Source organism: Cervus elaphus, chromosome 3 (assembly GCF_910594005.1).
Source record: "Cervus elaphus chromosome 3, mCerEla1.1, whole genome shotgun sequence".
Taxonomy (NCBI): domain Eukaryota; kingdom Metazoa; phylum Chordata; class Mammalia; order Artiodactyla; family Cervidae; genus Cervus; species Cervus elaphus.
This window is the reverse complement of record NC_057817.1, coordinates 10,250,802-10,270,949: the sequence shown is the minus strand read 5'-3', so window position 1 is coordinate 10,270,949 and position 20,148 is coordinate 10,250,802. Positions and strand designations below refer to the sequence as shown.

At 41.3% G+C, this 20,148-nt stretch overlaps 1 protein-coding gene across 2 annotated transcripts in view; it reads right to left on the bottom strand.

Annotated features, from left to right (window-relative positions):
* The window catches only part of SYT1 (synaptotagmin 1), a 586,821-nt gene that overhangs the window by 8,052 nt on the left and 558,621 nt on the right, over window positions 1-20,148 (bottom strand). For both annotated transcript variants that reach the window (XM_043880212.1, XM_043880222.1), the window contains exon 10: window positions 1,764-1,897. In XM_043880212.1, coding sequence (XP_043736147.1) covers window positions 1,764-1,897 — 134 coding nt within the window. The remainder of the gene's footprint in view (window positions 1-1,763; window positions 1,898-20,148) is intronic.

The following is a 20,148-nucleotide window of genomic DNA, read 5'->3' as shown; positions in this document are numbered from 1 at the left end:
CCACATGCTTTTACGTGCATAATCTCGCTTTGACATGGGTTCTGTTGTTATTCCTGTTTTACATATGAGCCTCAGTTTCCCTTTTTTGTTTAATTATTTCTTTATTGGCTGTGCTGAGTCCTTGCTGCTGCGTGCTGGGTTTCTCTAGTTTTGGAAACTTGGGCTACTTTCTAGTTGTGGTGCGAGAGCTGCTTACTGCAGGGGCGTCCCTTGTCATGGAGAATGGACTCAAGAGTGTGGCTTCCGTAGCTGCAGCTCACGGGCTTAGCTGCCCTGTGGCATGCAGAATCACCCTGGGCCAGGGATCGAACCAGTGTCCCCTGCATTGGCAGTTGGATTCTTAATCACTGGGCCACGAGGGAAGTCCCCAGTTTCCTTATATGTATATAAAACTGGGGTAATAATGATGCCTCTTTCACAGCATAAGAATTGAATGAGCCTATGCAGGTAAAGTGCATAAGGATGTACTTTGGGCCTAAGTACAAAATAAATATACAATAAATGTAGCTATTAACTTTCTTCATGGAATAAAAGTGTGATTCATTTCTTACAGTACTGTATTTTAAGAATGGGTTAAAGGTAAAAATATGCAACTGAAGACTATTGGCTGACTTTTGTGATTCTGAACCTGTAGGAGGTTCCATGCTGTAGTTTTTAATGCCCACCCTTCATCTTTCCTTCAAGTCATGAGCAAATTTCCATAGGACTGAAAAGATAGACCCACATCAAATATTTTATAAAGTTTAAAAATAGTGTTGCTTTAACCAATTTGACTCTCTGCTACCCATTAAAGCTTAGTAAAAACAGCCTATAATTAGTGGATGTGAACTTTGGGTCCAATAGCCTAACTATGGACTATGAGATAAGAAAACCTAAACATATTTAAGAATTGCTAAGTAATAAGTGAAAGTGAAAGTTACTCAGTTGTGTCTGACACTTTGTGACCCCATGGACTATGCAGTCTATGGAATTCTCTAAACCAGAATACTGGAGTGGGTAGCCTTTGCCTTCTCCAGGGGATCTTCTCAACCCAGGGATCGAACCCAGGTCTCCTGCATTGCAGGCAGATTCTTTACCAGCTGAGCCACAAGGGAAGCCCTCGTAGTGAGGTCATGTGCTATCTTTGTGGCTACATGTAGATCCTATTTTGAACCTATTAACTGCAGGGTCTTTTAATAGAATACTTTCAATCATAGTAAATATTATCTAGCAAATTAAGGTACCATCTTTATAAAAATAACCATCCATTCCAACTCAGAAGCAGGAATCTGAATTTAAACAATCAAAAATACAACTTGGCCTAATTTTTCTACTGGTGAAAGATTAATTATGCTGCATATCTAGCATTAACCAAGATATTTCTTTTGTCACTTTTTAATTTTTTTTTTTTTTTTTGCTACAAAGAGGTGATAATGAGAAATACTGTGGCTTGAGAGTCAATAGTTAAAGCTCATTCTTTCTTGACCTTTCAACTTTTGTGGATGTGCTTTTTGGATTAGCAGAGTTGTTCTGTTGATGTTCTTTTTCCTACTTTATTTCTGCTTGCCAGAATGCCTGCTGCTTTTGCTGATGAAGCAGCGTATCCTATGCTGTATATTTTATCATTTCCCTCTCCATGTAGCTGGAGCATCGGATGTGCGTGGAGTAAGGATGGCAGTCCGAGTGGAGACATGTGCGCTGAGAGTTTACAAGGTCTGTGTGTTTAATTTATGTGGTCTGAAGAAATGAAATCGAATGGGGAGACAAAACATGTTTTACATTACCTGGATTTGCTCAAAGGGTACTTCAAAGCTGAATGACTCATTGTAGTAGGGGTTAAGTGTATTCTTTTTAATTGTTGTCTTTTTCTTCTTCAGCCTCTTGCCATTCTGCATCAGATGAATCTTCACATAAGGATCTGAAAAATAGAAACAAAAACATTAGATCAGAGACACATATTTTAGATTATAATTGAGTTTATAAAAAGTAAGTGTTTCATATAGGAAAGTAATTGTGTAGCATATATTTAGTATTTTAAAAAATTTCAAGTGTTTCTTCTTGAAAGATTTTAGGTAACCTATGGGCCATGTTTTTTTGGTCATGCTATCTCAATGTTTATAGTTGGATTTAGGAGATGAGAGCAGTGGTGTGCTGGTAAACCTCCTTTTTGGGAAAAAAAAGTCTTGACATAGCATTTGCTAATGTCTGTGGTATAAATATTCTCAGCATGGCCAATTTCAAGCTAACTGTTTAACAACTGGCTTAGTAAATTCCTGAAAATTTAGCAGTTGGCAAGCTGGCAGCTCGTAAGCTGTCAAGAAACTGTCTGCAGTATACCACTGCTTGGGAATAAAACTTGACAGAGAGGACAAAGGAGCCGTTTTGTTCTTTCACTTTCACTTTTGTTCTTTCACTTATTCATCGGCTCAAACAATAATAGGCCCTAGGGATATAGCTGTGAACAAACCAGACCATCCCTGTTTTCAGGATAGAACTTCAGCCTTGTAGGAGAAATAGGCAATGAACTTGAAAAGAGATCCATATGAAATTATAACTTGAGAAGAGTGCTCTGGAAGAAAGGAGCAGATAGATGTATGATAGAGACTCCCGGGGTGGTGTGGTGAGCGTAAGGGAGGAGTGGAATCATATGGTTAGATCAGTTAGATCCCTTTCTGCAGAGGGAACGTTGAAAGTGAGATGTGAATACTGACGGGTGAGAAGAGGCTATGTGTCTGAGTGTGTATGCGTGTGTGTGTGAGAGACAGCGATATCCAGGATCTGTGCCAGAACATCTCTAGGTAGAAAAGAGCTTTACAGGTTCAAGGAAAAGCGAATAAGCTGGGAGCACCCCCAAAAGTAATGAGAAAAGGAGCAGGGGAAAGATTCCTTTAGCAGTTTCCCAAGTCTCATTGCTAAGTAAGACAATGGAAGGATAAGATGGTTCTCATTACCAACAGATGAATGACCTCCCTACAGGTTATTAAGAACCAATGCCCAAGTTTGAAGTCTACTGTTTCCTGAAACATTTTTCCATCTGATAGGTAATGCATGTTCATTATAGAAAAATATCAGGGGGCAATGATAAACAGAAAGAGGAAGAAATTTTAAATCATCCATGATTTTACTCCCCTGCCGTGCCTTCCAAAATTTCTTTCCTTTCTTTCAGAACATGAAGAGCTGTAAGAAACTTTATAGATAATCTAGTCTAATGCCCACGTACTTTTAGAAAGTACAGCTACAGACCAGAGAAGGTAGTTTTTATACCCCTCTTCCAATCCTCCAGTAGAACATAACTTCTGAAGGACAGAAAATTTGTCTGCCATATTCACTAATTGAATTTACTAATCAGTGCCCAGAAGTGTTCAATTTTTGTTGAATAACTAAGTGGAACTTCTGTAGGGCCTAATAATCTGGGTCTCCTTCCCATTACCCCAAAGCCCAGATTACTTGAATATGTGTAGTCTGCGGTTTTTGTTTTTAATGTTACATCCAGTCAAGGGGTTTGCAATTAAGATTTTAATCAAAATGAAGAATATCTTTAAAAGCCAGACCAAGAAATGAGAAACCAAGTATTTCAACTAAATAGTTGGTCAGTTAAAAAAGTACACTGTGAATACTTGCAAATGAAGAGGAAAATGAGAAAAGCCTGCTGTTCTCAGGCAATGCTGATTTTTGGTACAGAGACCCGCCTTGCCTACCAAGTTCCCTGTCTTCTCCATCACAGCCCCTTACACTGTATAAAGGTGGTCAAGTCTCCAGGTGCTCCTTGGCACTGACAAAATAGCGAAGTACTAAACACTCCCAAATCAGTGTTTACGGCTCCTGTGTTCACGTGTTGAAACTTCATCAACCTAAGGCACGGGGTTTTGCAAGACAAGCATGGTGACTATATGTTTATTTTCTTAACACAGTAAATGACAAGAAAATTCCTTGTGCCTCTGCCATTTGAGCAAGCAAGTTAAAAACCAAGACCCTTTCAGATTTCAACATGATCTCTGATGTGACCAATGCCTGCAGGAGAACAAGGTGACTCAGAAAAACTGATTAGCTAGGTTCTCACTGACTGAGGGGGCCGGGTAACAGGAAGTTACCTGTAACAGGTAACAGGGGGCTGAGTAACAGGAAGGAGTCAGTCATCGGAAGGTGTGGGGGCAGCGTGAACCAGCCAGAAGGAACCTTACATGCTGAGCCCTAAGGCGCTTGTCTTTCCTCCTGTTTGTGAATCATGAAGGCAAGGGGGAGAGAGGCGGGTGGTGAGGTCAGGGAGGTAACACTGTCAAAAGCAGAATCTGCCAGTTCCCACCCCAGTTCAGAGGAACTCTATAATTTGATGACCCCTGCAGAGCGCTGGGACAGGAGCAGGTTTGGGGCTGTATGAATGGGCAGAGGGAGACTTTGCCTTTGCAGATTCATCCTGATACAGGCACCAAAACCACTTACTTTATAGGCAAAATTCCCAGCTTAACCATAACCAAGACTGGCCGTAATTCAAAGGTCTTTTTCTCTTTTTTTCTTCCCAGATTTATTGAGATATGGTTGACACATAACATTGTATAAGTTTAAGGTGTACAATGTGACGACTTGACATACATATGAGAAGTGATTACCACAATAAGGTTAGTTAACACAACTGTCAGTTCATATAGTTACAACTTTTTTTGTGTGGTAAGAGCATTTAAGCTCTACTATCTTGGCAACTTTCAAGTATAGAACACAACATTGTCACCATGCTGTCCATTAGATTTCCCAGAACTTACCCATCTTATACCTAGAAGTTTGTACCCCTTGATCAACAACTTCTCACTTCCCTCGCTCCTCAGTCCCTGGCAATCACTATTCTACTTTCTGCTTCTAGGAGTCTTTCTTTTTAAAAAATAGATTCCACATCCACATAAAAAATAGATTCCACATGCACAAAAAGGGAGATAATGCAGCATTTGTCTTTCTCTATCTGACTTATTTCTTTTAGCATAATGCCCTTGAAGTCCATCCATGTTGTCTTCTTTTTTGGTGTGTGGCTGAATAATACTCTATCATATATATCACACTTTGATTATCCATTTCTCAGTTGACAAACACATAGGTTGCTTCCACGTCGGGCAGTTGTGACTAACGCTGCAGCGGACATGTGAATGCAGACATCTTTTTGAGACAGTGATCTCCTTGACTTCAGTTGCATACCCAGGACTGGAATCGCTGCATCATACGGTCTCTACTTTTAAGTTATCTTGAGGAAACTCCATACTGTTTTCCATAGTGGCTGCACAAACCTATGTTCCCACCAACAGCGCATGAGGGTCCCCTTCTCTTCACATCTCGAGGCTTGCACTCTCTTGTCTTGCTGATGCCCGCCATTCCAGTAGGTGTGAGGAGATACCTCACTATGGCTTTGATTTTTATTTCCCTGATTCTTAGTGATGATTAGCATCTTTTCCTGGATCTGTTGGTAATTTGTGTATCTTCTCTGAAAAAATATCATTCATAACCTCTGCCCATTTTTAACTGGATTTAAAAAATTTTACTTTTATTCATTGCCATTGAGATGTATGAGTTTCTTATATATTTTGGATATTATCCCCTTATCTGGCATATGGTTTGCAAATATTTTATCGCACTCCATAGGTTGTCAGAAGTCCTCTTTTTCAACTTTTGCGCTTGGATAAATCTTGACTGTCTAAGCCCAACAGGTTATGTACCTTTGAGCATCTTCTTTGTCTAGCCATCCAAAGTTTTACATTAGTTCTCCATTTTTTCTACTCTTCTCATTTTCATCCACTCTTTGATTGGCTTGATTTCATAAGTGTCCTCTGGTTGAAGTCTTGCCCTGAATTCTGGTCCCTTTGGAGATGGCTCTAATCTCTTGATTAGTTCACTAGCAACTTCTTTGGGAACCTAAACCTTGCTCCTGTCTCCCTAAGTATGGCTGAGACTTCTTAATGGAAATATAACCACCTAACTATGAGACACAGCATGCTTTAAGGACACACACATTTTTTTATAGTAAGGATTACCTCTTCTGTAAAGTAGAACTCTGTATACTTAAATTTGGTCTGTTTTAGGTACTGGTTGTCAATTTAGTTTCTTAATGGCTTAGAAATCCTTGTCATTGCATGACAAGACATAATTTTATGGAAACGATAAAATAGGCTGTAATGAGACTCCCTAACGTTGCCATTGCTCTTGAGTAAAACTACTAGACAGCATGCATGGCATCCAAATATCCATTAGGTTTTTGTAAACCTGTAAATACCACAAGGGAATAGGCGAGCTACAGAGTTGGGCTGCTGTCCTCAGGAACTCCATATCTCTATGACTCCACAGCTTATTTTCTGTTCCCAGAACAAGTGCTCATGGAACCCTTCATGATCTAAATACTGACAACCCTCCTTCAACACCATTTAGGTAATCCCTATTGCTATTGAAACAGGTGCAAGACTTGGGACGGTTGGCTTTTTATTTGTTTAATTTATCCTAAAAACAGGGTGGGATCTTTTTATTTTTCTCACTGTGGCAGAAATGAAGAGCTCTTTTCTGATATCTATCTAGCTCTAATAGTACATGTTTCTAACTTTTCAGTGCTAGAGAATGATGAGCTAGCATCAGAAGGAAGGCTCTTCCCTCCCAGTGATAAGCTGCAGACACAAAGAGTGCAGACTCATCGCCACACTCTGGGTGGTTTTCAGGTGTCATCTTGCTGTCTCTGTGGCGCTGCCGCCTTCACTCACCGTTTGTCAGGCTCGCTTTTTGTCTGAAATCCGTCTAACTGAACTCTGCCTCCTTCTGTCATAATAGCTGTTGTAACCTGGGGGAATTTTAGGACACTGTAATAAAATCACCCTCAAACTTTTATATGTTGACAGTCCTCTTTCGTATAAAATTTAGGTTTTTTGTTCCTAACGAAAACAATTATAGAAGGCAGAGAGATAGTTCCCTCAAAAGATATCCACATCCTAACCCTTGGAATTTGTTAATATGTCACCTTATATAGCAGAAGAGACTTTGCAAATGTAATTAAGGTTAAGGATCTTGAGATGAGAGGGTTATCTGAGAGGACCCAGTCTAATTACGTGAGAAAACAGAGAACCGTTCCTGGTTGTGGTCAGAAAGAGACGTAACGGTAGAAGACAGGGGCAGAGGCAAACTACACTGCTGGCTTTGGAGATGGGGAAAGGGGCCCCCAGTCACAGAATGTAGGGCGCCTCTAAAAGTTGGGCACGTGCACACTGGTATATTTACAATGGATAACCAACAGGGTCCTACTGTACGACACGTGGAACTCTGCTCAGCGTTATGTGGCAGGCTGGATGGGAGGGGTTTGGGGGAGTGGGCACACTCGTATGTGTGGCTGAGACCCTTCGCCGGTCATCGGACAGCATCACAGCATTGTTAACTGGTCATTCCCCAATACAAATAAAAAGTTAAAAAAAATAAAAGTTGGAAAGGGCAATGGATTCTTGCCTGAAAGGAGCGCAATTCTGCTGACACCTTGATTTTAGCCAAGTGAGACCTGTGTCAGACTTCTACAGAACTATATGAACATGTAGTTTTTTTTTGTTTTTAAAATTAACTTTGTGATTATTTATCATGGTAGCAATAGAAAATTAATACAGCAACCAAAGTGGGAGAGATAATTCTGTTGTTTATCTAGCAAGGTTTGAGGATGAGAGTTTAATTTAAATAGATCTAGAAGACAATATTTTGGAAAAAATTGATATTCTTGCCAATCTCCTAAAAATTATTATACTGTTATTCAAAGCAAAATCCTTCAAAAATTTGCTTTTTTTGATTAAAATGTTAACATATAGCATAAAATCAAAAGATAATATTTATGTACAGTTGTTTCAGGTTCCTGGTAAAATTGGTGAAAATGATTGAAATGCTAGCTGAGAATAATTTTTAAAGTAAGATCCATTGCAAGGTTTAATATAATAATGTTCCTTTGTGTTTGTAGAGTACTTGAAGGTGATATATGTACGGCCTTCCCCGGTGGCTCAGACAGTGAAGAATCTGCCTGCAGTGCAGGAGACCCAGGTTTGATCCCTGAGTTGGGAAGTTCTCCTGCAAAGGGAATGGCTACTCAACCCAGTCTTCTTGCCTAGAGAATTCCATGGACAGAAGATCCTGGCAGACTGCAGTCCATGGGGTTGCAGAGTTAGACACGACTGAGTGACTAACACTTTCATATAAAACATACAGTATACATAACATACATGTAACACACACATATAACATATATAAAAACATATTACATATATATTATAAATTATATAATCTCCTTTAATCCTTACAATAGTCCCAGTGAAAAAACTGGGGCTTGGAAAGGCTGATTTTTTCCCCCAAGAATGTATACCATGGTCTTCAGACACTGAACCTGCTCCTCTGAGTGATATGTTGGAGAAGTAAGTTAGCATACTGTTTATAAGTACAGACTCTGGAGCTAGACTAACTTGAATCTTGGCCGTGCCACTAGCGGTGTAGTTTGGGCAAGTTATTTAAGCTCTTTATTCCATAGTTCCTTCACCTTAAAGTGATGAGACTGGTCATACCTCGCTTAGAGAATTGTGAAGATTAAATTGAGTTTCTCTTTTGAAAGTGCTTCAGAATGTGCTTGGCACATATTTATTCCTATTTATTATAGCATTGTGAAAGGGCTGACATCTAAGTCAGCATCTGTGTGTCAGACCCTCCTCCAAATCACTTTGTAGAACTGGTGCCCACCATTAGCAAATGGGGAAAAGTCATTCCAAGCTACCTCAAGTGCTAGATTTATTTCTGGAAAGAACACCCACGCTGAGCAACTGGTTCATTACTGAAGAATTTACTCCTGTATGAGATGAAAGAGAAAGAAAGAGTTTCTTTCATTTCTACCTGCAGAGATGGTCTTGAAATGTGTGATGGGAAACTAACTCAACATCCAGTACTCCGCATCCTCCTGTTCCTGAAGTCAAGACATCAAATTACTCAGAGCTGAGAACTTAATCCGGAGAGTTCCACCTGCAGTCTTATTACTGAGGTTCTAGGATAGTGTGAGCCAAAACTATGATTTATGGACCTTTCTTTCCAGATATTGAGGCCAGCTACAGTGGGTGTACTTGGACATATTATGTATGGAGAGTCTACTTTCCTGATGCTGCTCACAATGAGGAAACAGAAAAAAGGAGGCCCTCAGCTTTGAGATTTGTTGTTGGGAATATGGTAATACCCGTTGTTGCAGAGAGGTAGTATCTATACCTCTACTCATAATTTTTCATGAATTCCTTTTCATCGTGAGAAAAAAATATAGTCTGATTTCTTTCTTCTGCTTCCACCTAGCTTCCAAACTCCTCCTTTCTTTTTTCCACTCTTTCCAGTCTAGAGCAAAGGATAGGAAATCATGTTAAAGCTACAGTGAGATGATTTGCTAAGATACTTATTGTATCTCACACCTTGTAGACAGACAGTGGAGGCTTGCAAGTACTGACTTTGCCAGGTGAAAGGAGTGTAGAGGATCCCAGGTTGGTGACCAGATGGTGCTTTTGTCTCATTTCCATTTTCAGGGATGAGGATGAAGACCTTCTTTGATTGGTTAGGTGATTACTTGGTCAGCTTCAGCTTATGAGCAACTCCAAAGGTGGAAGGGTCATTCTCTGCCAGTTGGGAAGCCTCTTCTCATGATTCGTGGTGCAGACAGCCTATGGTCTGGTGCCAATCTTTTTCTTTCATGCTTCCTATTCAGGTGTTAATTTTGAGTGGAAGACTTCTCACATGTATTTTTCACATTAAATGGTAGGAGTCTTCTTTCTGAAGGGTCTATTCCAACAACAAATTCCGAGTGGTCTGATCTGGCCCTGATGCTCCAATATTTAGCTCTAGGTGAAGTCAGCTATCACCTCACATAGTCCTTCAGACTCTGCCTCCCATCCCACTCATCTCCATCTGACCCACCCTGGACACACTGAATCTGCCATCCTCTTCTGCTCAGGGAGTGAGAAGAGTGATGACAAATCTGTGCCCCTGTTTCCTTGCTGTTCCAGATTTCCCTGCCACCCACCTTGCTTTACAAAGGCTTGGCTGATTTGGTGGCTTTGTCTATGGAAGGGATGGAAATAGGGAGGTTGGGTATGGCAATCAAAAGAAACTCTAGAAGTCCTCACTCTTCCAGGTGATTCTTGATACCACCTCAGCTGGTATGGTTGTGGACTAAATGTGTGTGCTCCCCAAACTTATATGTTAAAATCCTAACCCCTAAGTGTGACGGTATTAAGAGGTGGGGTCTTTGGGAAGTAGGCAGGTCTTGAGGGTGGAGCCTTATAAGAAGAGTCATGATCTTTCTCTGTGCCACATGAAGATACAGTGAAGAGACAGTTGTTAAGCAGGAAGAGAGCCTTTCCTAAGACCCTGACCACGCTGATCTCTGACTTTCAGTCTCTAGGACTGTGGGAAATGAATGTCTGTGGTTTAAGCCACCCAGTCTGTAGTATTCGGTCACAGTAGCCCTACCTACCTATCTACCTACCTACTTACCTATCGATCCATCCATCCATCCATTCATCCATCCATCATCTCTCTCTCTCTCCAAACCTAAATGACGTTCGTCCCACCAAACTCTCCCTGGGTTCCCTCTTCTTTTTCTGCAGCATTACTGATCCTTCTTTGTTTTCTCCTCTCCCTTCATCTGCCCCAAGGTTCTCAAGGACAAATTTTTTCAGTTCAATCACATTTGATATTATTTTAGCGCACATTTCATAGCCTTTCCTCTGTGCTCCTTTGCTCAGACCCCTGCAGTCCAGCCTTATGCTTTCAACATTACTGCTACCTCAGTAAAACAGAGCTTCTGGACACAGAGTCTGGCACTGGAATGCAATGTTTTCACCAACACTGGTGTCCCTGGCACAGTTTCAACATGTGGAGATACATTCCCAAAAAAGGACAGAGAGTAACCTTGGAGGAAGACTTTGAAACTAAGTATAAAATTCAGTAAATTGTTTTCCTTCAGTTACAGGGACACAAGGTTGGGTGAACTTTGCAAAACATGAGGACAGCGCACACACTGTACTATAAGGTCATAACTATAACTACCTTGGCTCCGTGAGCCTTGGGACAGACACCTACTGATCTCATCACCTCCCCGTAGGCCTGTTCTTTTGTCAGGAGTCCAGCCTGATTTGGAGCCATCTTTGATCCTTCTTCTCCACCTCCCATGAACACTGGGCCACCGTGTCCTGCCAGTCGGACTTCACCTGGTCACTCTGGTTGGTTCTCTCTTTCTGACTTGTTGCCATCCTCTAAAGGTCAGAAATCTAATCTCTCTTGCTACTGTACCTTCAACGTCAAACCAGTCTTCCTATAACTGTTAAAACAGCATTTGATCCCACTGGCTTTCTCATTAAAAGCCTTTAATGACTTGCCACTGTAAAAAAGTCATTAAAGACAGAAGATCTTTCCATGTGAAAGATAGAAGGCAGGAGGAGAAGGGGACAACAGAGGATGAGATGGCTGGATGGCATCACCCGGCTCAGTGGACGTGAGTTTGAGCAGGCTCCAGGAGATGGTGAAGGACAGGGAAGCCTGGTGTGCTACAGTCCACATGGTCACAAAGACTCAGGAGTGAGCAACTGAACAACCCCAACAAGGTAAAAAGAATTCCAAACTCTGTCTGGGCATTCACAGCCCCACCCTGACTTCCGCAAGCCCTGCGCTGCTCTCCTGGTCCATACTCACTATTTGTCACAGAGAATTGAAAATGCCCTGTCTTTGAACTACCGGTCCTTCAACCTGGAGTGCCCTTTCTTTCTTTTCCCATTGTAAATGTGACTTAAAAGTCACCTCTTCCCTGAAGATTTTATTGATGATTTTCTCAGTCAGAACTTTCAGACGAACCATTTTTTTTTTTGCCTGGCAGCATTTTCTTTTGTACTATTGCAAAGCATGCATCTCTTTCTTTTTGGTATTGGAGGGCTTCTGTGGTAGTCCAGTAACACAAAAACAATGTTCTTGTGGGAAAATGTGTTTTGAATTCAGAGCTACTGGCTTCAGGATGAACTTTGAGGAGACTGTCTCCTTGTAACAAGGGGGCTCCTTCCACTACTATCCCATAGTCTCATGCCCCTGAACATGGTCACCCCCTTCTTCCCTCAGGCAGTTCTAATGTCAAATTATGCTAACTTCATAGAAATACAATTGGAAAACAGCTGGCTGTAAGCAATGATCCTTTTGTGTGAGATACAAAGGAGCCACTAAAAGCTTTTTGCATTTACAATGAGGACTAGAAAGCAGCAGTTCAAAGTGGAATAATGCAAGATGCCTGCAGTTTTCATCTTGACAATTTTGCATAATTATACTGTCTTCTTTCTTAACTACTTCAGTGACTGTCGGCCCTTGTAACCGTGGCCTTTCCATTTCAACCAAAGACTTGATAAGAAATAGCCTCATTTCAGCTGTTTTGTTCATTCCCTTCAGAGCCAGTACCCAGCTTCTCAGTAACTTTAGGTATCATTCCTTTTATCTTTTTCCTCCGCTGTGGATAATGCTCAGTAAATTTCAAAGCACAATGTTGGAAGAGGAAAGTAGCACATTTATCACGTAAGGTCTCAGATTTCAAGTGACTGAAAACTCATTTCAAAATGGTGTAAGTTGCAAAGGTAGCTTATTGACCTATATGATGGAAAAGTCCAAAAGTAGGGCTGTGTGGCAAAGATTAATTGTTCTCCAAATCCTTTCCCCCCTTCTTTTAATTTTTTAAATTAAAAAAGTTATTTTTAATTGAAGGACAATTGCTTTACAATCTTGTGTTCGTTTCTGCCATAGAGCAGCAGGAATTAGCCATAGGTACCTGTATGTCCCCTCCTTCTAGAACCTCCCTCCCATCTCCCACCCCATCCTCTAGGTGGTCCCAGAGCCCCGCTTTGAGTTCCCTGATCATATAGCAGGTTCCCATTGGCAATCTATTTTACATATGCTAGTGTATGTGTTTACTCTCTCTCCATATTACTCTCTCCATTGTCCCACCATCTAATTTTTTTTTACTTTGCATTTTAAAAAAATGATGTATGAAGTTTATTTATTTATTTTTGGTCATGCAGTGTGGCTTGTGGGATGTTAGTTCCCCAACCAGGGATTGAACCCATGCCCATAGCAGTGAAAGCGTGGTCCTAACCACTGGACTTCAAGGGAATTCCCTCCCCCACCTTTTGCATCAATAAAACTCTTAATTTTACTGAGGCACCATTTCACCCAGCTAGAAATATTTCTCCCAGACTCTCTTACAACACAGTATGGTCCACCTAACTAACTTTTGGCTATTGGAAGTGAGTGGAAGTAATATATCTCAACTCCATAGCATATCTTTGAAACAGTGGCTCTCAGTGGGGAGCTATTTCATCCTCCAGACATTTTACAAAATGTCTGGAGGATGAATTTACAAAATTTTGCAAAAATGGAGACACTATAGACTCTAGCTTGGGGGATGATACAGGCATCCCCCAAGTGGGTGGGTCAAGGCCAGAGATTCTGCTAAACATCCTACAATGTACAGAACAGCTCTTAACAGTAAAGAATCATAACCTCCTAAATATCATTAGGGCTAACATTGATAAACCCTGCCTTAAAGCAGGGTTTCCGTGGTGGCTCAGATGGTAAAGAATCTGCCTGCAATGTGGGAGGGAAGATCGCCTGGAGAAGGAATAGGCAACCCACTCCGGTATTCTTGCCTGGAGAATTCATGGACAGAGGAGCCTGGCAGGCCTTGAAATAAGCTTCATGCCCTCCACTTTTCTTTTTATTTTCTTGCAACTGAAACATGGGTGTGATAGGAGGGCAGTGAACCAGCTTTTACCTTCCAGTGTAAAGACAGGACAAGATAGGAAGATCTTGGGTCCCTAAGTGACCTCACAGTCCCAAACTGCCCACTGATCTCACCCACCCACCCAACTGTGGACATGAGGGTGATGAGGAATTTCAAAGAGCAGTTCCAGCTTTTGGAGCCACTGTGTTGTGGAATCTCTTTGTTATAGCAGTTCAGTCTGCTCCCTACTTAATGCTCCTGACATCCAGCAGTGTCAGGGTCCCAGGTTTGCTTGTGTCTCTACTGTTTTCTACAGACTCCTCTGAAAATTCCACATGGCGGCCTCCTCGAGATACCCTAGGCTCTTCTCTTAAGGGTATAAATGACTGGACCAGCTTCAAGTCTCATATCACCATACTATACCATCCAAGGGGAAGGGAGTCTACATCAGAATTTCCAGGAAAAGTTCCAAGTTTACTCTGATTGGACAAATATAGATGACCCTATATTAACCCCCGTGGTGAACATATCACAGTGTGATGAGCTAGGCTGGGTTGGCCCTGAGTCATCTGTCCATCCCCAAACCAATCAAGAGGTCCAGGTATCCCACCTTCGGTGTTGGGGATAGGTGCAACTCTAGTCTAAGCCCACTGTTAAGTATAGATGGCTCCTCAAACAGGAATTAGAAGGCTCTTACCAAGAACGACAAGAATAGAAATTGGAGGCAACCAACCAATGTTTGTCGAATTTTTCCTGGGGTCTTGAGGATTCCATCTGTGTCTAAACTTGAAACTGTGCATATGCTTATTTTCAGAGAGATACCCCTTCCCACCTGAGATCAAATTCCTAGGAATGAGCCCTTAAGCACTTGTATAAAGTGGTCCATGACATGAAGCTTATTTTTTTCCCCCTAGAGGAAGGCAGAAAAGTATATGTTTGTGTGTCTTACAATAGATAAATCTAATTATCATTGTATTAAAAAAAATAAAGTAGTCCAGCAGTATCAGAGACAGCAGAGTTAAAACATGGCAGATTTAGGATTTAGAGTTTCCCTGCCAACTGCAGCTTTTTCTTGTACACAGATGGAGTATTTTATCAGTAAGCCAATCATTAAGCAGTACACAAATAATTAAATAGTAATAGGGTTCACAGAACAGACAATTTCCATTTCCATCACTGGCAGTTACAACACATTTACTTGAGGGAGGTCTTTATAAATAATTCACAAGTACTTAGAGAAGACTACACTGAAGAACTTAGATGCCTTTATCGTTTAAAATGCTCCCTGTAATGGTATAGTAAGGATGCAGCATTAAAAATATATTCTGGGAAAATTTTCCTTGTGGGCCCACAATTTAAAAATGAATTTACATTAGTTAAGAGCAGTGTTTGCTATAAGAAAACAATGTTACATAAGTGAGTGCCACAAAGGAAGGCAACCTCATTTTAGTGAGACATCATAAAATAGCAAAGGCTGATTTAGTTCATTAAAGGTGGCAGAGTGCTCTGAGGAGACAAAAACATAAGTGCAAAATGCTATTGTTGTGAATTAAATGGAAAGCATTTCTGGTTGTGAAAGAGGAAGCCACTGAATTCCAACAATCATTTCTGTCATTGCCAAAATGGACTGTACGTGACTGCCAGCTTCTTGACTAAAGGTGTAGGAATGCATGTATGAAAACTATGGAACAGGACGGTAGGAAAGAAAGATTTCCCGGACACGGCATGTTTACGGGCATGAAAGAACAGTGTGAGGGGTTGAGGTCCACCCTTGGTAGAGCAAGGAGTCCACTGTGTTTGCAAAACTCAAATCTTTCCCGTTCAGCACTGAAGGTAAAATTCTTCATCTATAATTCAACCCTCTTCTTCCTGAGCTTTGGAAAATCTTTCGGGAAGGGCAAACACATGAGAATAGGAACGGTAGTAATTATGTTTAGTTCTTTCTGAATGACTACAGAGAGTTTCATGGAATGACCGAGTATAAACTTCATGAGCTGATTCGAAAAACAAAACAGTCAAAGGATTCAGCAAAGCAAACAAAATTGCAAACAGCAAATTTGACTTGCCTTTTTTTTTTTTTGACATTTGGGCTTAGCCTTTTATTTATGCCAGATGAAAGATCACTAGTAAGATACTTCTTTTTTTTTCCCTTCCTTCCTTGCTTTTTATAATTATTAGACATTTCTACTGGATGAAATAACATTGGTAACACTGTTACTGGATAACATTGCTAAGATTTTTAAGCACATGTATTATGATGTGACAATAAATGGGTGCTACTCCCTATTCACATAGAGAAGGTTTCCAGGCAGTTCAGCCTGAGTTCAAAATAAAACAACGTGAGGACAGAGGTGCTCTTACACACAACAGGACTGCAGGGTTAGTGCTCTGTGGTGGGGTCACTTGAGGCTCACCCAGTTCTCAGATGGTTCAGTTGGAATGGATTTCACCCTCATTAACTCCCCGTTCCTTGCATGCACTTGCCTTAAAATATCTATGTGTCTTCCAGACATTCTGTTGTCCAAACATTAGAAAGTTTATGGGTTGAGACTGTCTTGGGATAATGGAGGGAGAGACTTGGAAATGTTCCCAAGGAGAGTGGAGGAATTTCTCTCCATGGCCTCACTTTGAACCACTTCCAGAACCTGTCAAGGGCCTGGGTCTATCTCCGAGGGAGTGGAGCCATGGTCCCTGTGTTTTCTTCACTGGAAGCTGCCTCACCGCTTCTTTCTCTGCTTGAAAAAGGAAAAGCATTCATGATCTCGGCAAGGTTTCTTTCTCCTTCCTGCTCCCTCCTGCTTTTAAGTGACATTGTTAAGCCCGTGGGCCTGGATGAACAAGGCGGCTTTTTTTCGTCTCTTCTAGAGAAAGAGATACTGTTTTTAAAGACTCATAATATTGTTGATAACTCATACTTTCCACCTCTGTTTTGAGATTTTACTGTATGAATAGTGCATGCCCTATTTTTAAAAGACACAAAACTTTGAGCATCCTGGTTGGCTTGTTATTAAGTTTCTGTATATGAATGTTGATTTCCTTTATCTTTCCAGAGAGATATTTCATTTTGGTTCATTGATGGCCAAATATGGTTCTATTTTCTAAAGCTGTGACACTGTTTGAAATAAGCGGGTGCTTTGCACATCAAGAAGATAAGTAGCTTTGCAAGAGAGATCAACTTCTATGTTGGTAATCTGGTTTTCTTACAATATTATAGGAAGAAAATAAAAATAAACTATGACTTCAATATTATATTGCATATAAGAAAATGACATGGAGTAATATAATTCTGTGGTGATTTTTACTGCTTTTTATGAAGCAAATTTGTGATTAAAGTCAATCACGGCATCTCAGTATTTCAGATCTCAGTAAAAACTCATTACAATGTTATTGTACACATTGAGTTCTTTGGAATTGACATCATCTAGGATACTTCATCCCTAATCTTGGAGAAATTAGAGTTGGGGCATTTGAGTTAGTCAGATTCTTTATACAGAAAATTTGGTTTCTGTGGGTTGGTTTAATTCTTTTCAAGAGTCCAGAGCCACACACTAAATGGCCACAGAGATGGCCCAGAGGTGTAAATGTTAGGTGACTCCTGTTTTCCCCACATTTTCCATTTTCTTGAATCACAGATACTCTGCAGGTTGACATCTTTCACTTTGATGACTTTTGGTTTAATGTAACTCAAATGGTTATTTTGCTTTTTCTTGACATTATTCCTTAGCTCTGTGGCATAGAATTCAGTCACTTATTCATTTATCTGTTCATTTATTCACTCACCCGCACAGGTTCTCATTCACTGAGCTCCACTAGAGTACCAGGCACTCATCTTTTAGCCAGTGTCCTGTTCAATCCTGTACTCTCATGCCTGACACGGAGCCTGGTACATGGTAAGAATCCAGGGAACATTTGCTAAATGATGGCATCAGTCAGTGAGGTATAAATATCTGTTGAGCAACTCTTAGGGAAGAGAGTGAGGGCATATAGAAAACTAGAGAACCCAGTTAGTCCTTCAAAGAGCTCACAGTTAGTCAGAAAGACAAGGCAGAAATTCCTGAAGAGTTTAAATCAACTCATGTCTTCTGTAGTAGGAGAGAGAGTGTAAGACAGTATACGTTTTCTTGCTAAATGACTCATATGGTGATGACCGTGAGAGGAGCTCAGAGCAGTCGGACATCCTTCACTTGTTTGAAAACGCTTGGTTTGAATTCAAAGCTCTTCACTCAGGGCATCCAAACAAGTGTCATAAAGAGAGAAGCCACCTTTAGTCCTAAAAATCACCAGCTCTTATGTCCTCTTTTCCTTCCACCTCCACATATAGATGTACAATTTCACAAAACACCAATACCGTGATATTTGGATGGTGTTTATGCTTGTGTAGAGAAGAAAAAAAAAGGTCACTAGATGGATTGTCTTTCTTTGAACTTATTTTTTTCCTTGGCCTTTTCTAGTCTTTCTGAGCATAATGGAATTTCATGGTTACCCTAATGTGATTTTCATAAACAGGCAATCCGTACATCTTAAGATGGTTTAAATGAAATGGAATTTTGTATGATATGCAGAATTCTACAAATAACAGGACACATATATATGTGCTTGTAACATTTGTGGGGTTGAGGTTAAAACTACAAATGCAAGTGCAGGTACCACACGTCTAAATTATTAAATGTTGTGAAGTGAAGTGAAAGTGTTTGTCGCTTAGTCATGTCTGATTCTTTGCGATGCCATAGATTGTAGCCCACCAGGCTCCTCTGTCCGTGGGATTCTCCAGGCAAGAATACTGGAGTGGGTTGCCATTCCCTTCTCGAGGGGATCTTCCCCACCCAGGGATTGAACCTGGGTCTCCTGCTTTGCAGGTGGATTCCTTACCACCTGAGTCACTAGGGAAGCCCAAATGTTGTCAACTAAGTCGCAAACCGTTCAAATATGTAGTTTCTATTCTCATATCTTGACATAAACATTCATAATAACCAGGAAATCCAGCTTGAAATAAAGAATTCTGAACCCTGGGGTTCAGCAGTGGGAACAGCCCTCTTCCCCTCACTAAACTCCCACGGACACCCTGAGAAGTTTCATGAATACTTAGAGGACACCCCAGCCTGCACGTCCCAGTGTCACTCACCAGCCCCCTGAGGCGGCTCCGCAGCCCTAGGGTATGTACCTGCCTTCAGGTGGTCGTATTTGGGGGGAAAACTCTTCAGAGGCTTTGTGAATAAACTTGGGATATTTGGTCAGGGAACACTGGACGCCGGGTACCCAGAGCCTGGCGCAGAGTGGAGCGCTGGGTGCGGCCCTAAGCAGAGTCTGCGCTGTGGTCTTAAGGACCTTTCTGAGGGCTGCGCTGGGTCTCCGAGGCCCTGCGTGCTTTCTCGCTGTCTGCGGGCGGGGCTCCTCTCCGATGCAGTTCGTGGCCTCTCTCACTGCGCCCCACAGGCTCTAGGAACCGGGGCTCAGGAGTTGTGGCTCCTGGGCTTAGCTGCCCCATGGTTTGCGGGATCTTCCCAAACCGGGGATTGAACCCGTGTCGCCTGCATTGGCAGGTGGCCCACCAGGGAAGTCCTTAGGGCCTCCTCATTCCCTGGAAGTGTAGGGAGCGGAGGACCAGAGTGGGTCCTCTGAACTCTGGGTTCCAGGGAAAGGGTCCTTCTTGCCCACATCTAAGGTCTGTGTTGCATATTCTTTCCAATTCTTAAAAGGCTCTTAGGTACTACACTATTCACTCTTTATATTTTATATAAAAACACTCATTTATTCTCTGTGACCATCCTGAGAGATGTCTCATTGCCTCTGTTTTACAGCCGAGGAACCTGAAACTAAGTGATGGGACCATGGTCAGACAGTTCATATTAGTGATCATAGAAACCCCGTGACTTTAAATGTTCATCCCAATCTAGCATTTGTAACCTCGATCAATTTTAGACTCTATGCATTGTATAAGGAAGGACGATTAAAACATGATGTAACTCCTTATATGCTTTTCAATCCAGTAATTATAGTGTAACTTACATGTTCACATTTCTTAACTAGACTAACAGGCCCTGAATGATATGGCTAATCTCTATCTCTCCATTTTCTTCTCCCAGGATACCACCCCCGACACCTGCTGTTCCAGCCACACGGGCCCTTTCAGCGTCTTGAATACACTGTGTTTCATGCACTTTGGGGACCGCATGCCTACCTACAATGCTTCCTCTTCATGCCCCTACCCTATATCTCTTTAAGTTCAGCTCTGTGTCATTTCTTCATAGAAACTCTTTGACTCTCCATTTCAAAGCATTCAAAGCATTCTCCTTTTATAATCTTCATCAAGGATGACTATCATCCATGAAAAGGATGGCATATGAGACTTGGTGAAAACAGTCGATTTATCCCACAGCCTTTCCCCTGAGATTCTCATCAGAAATACC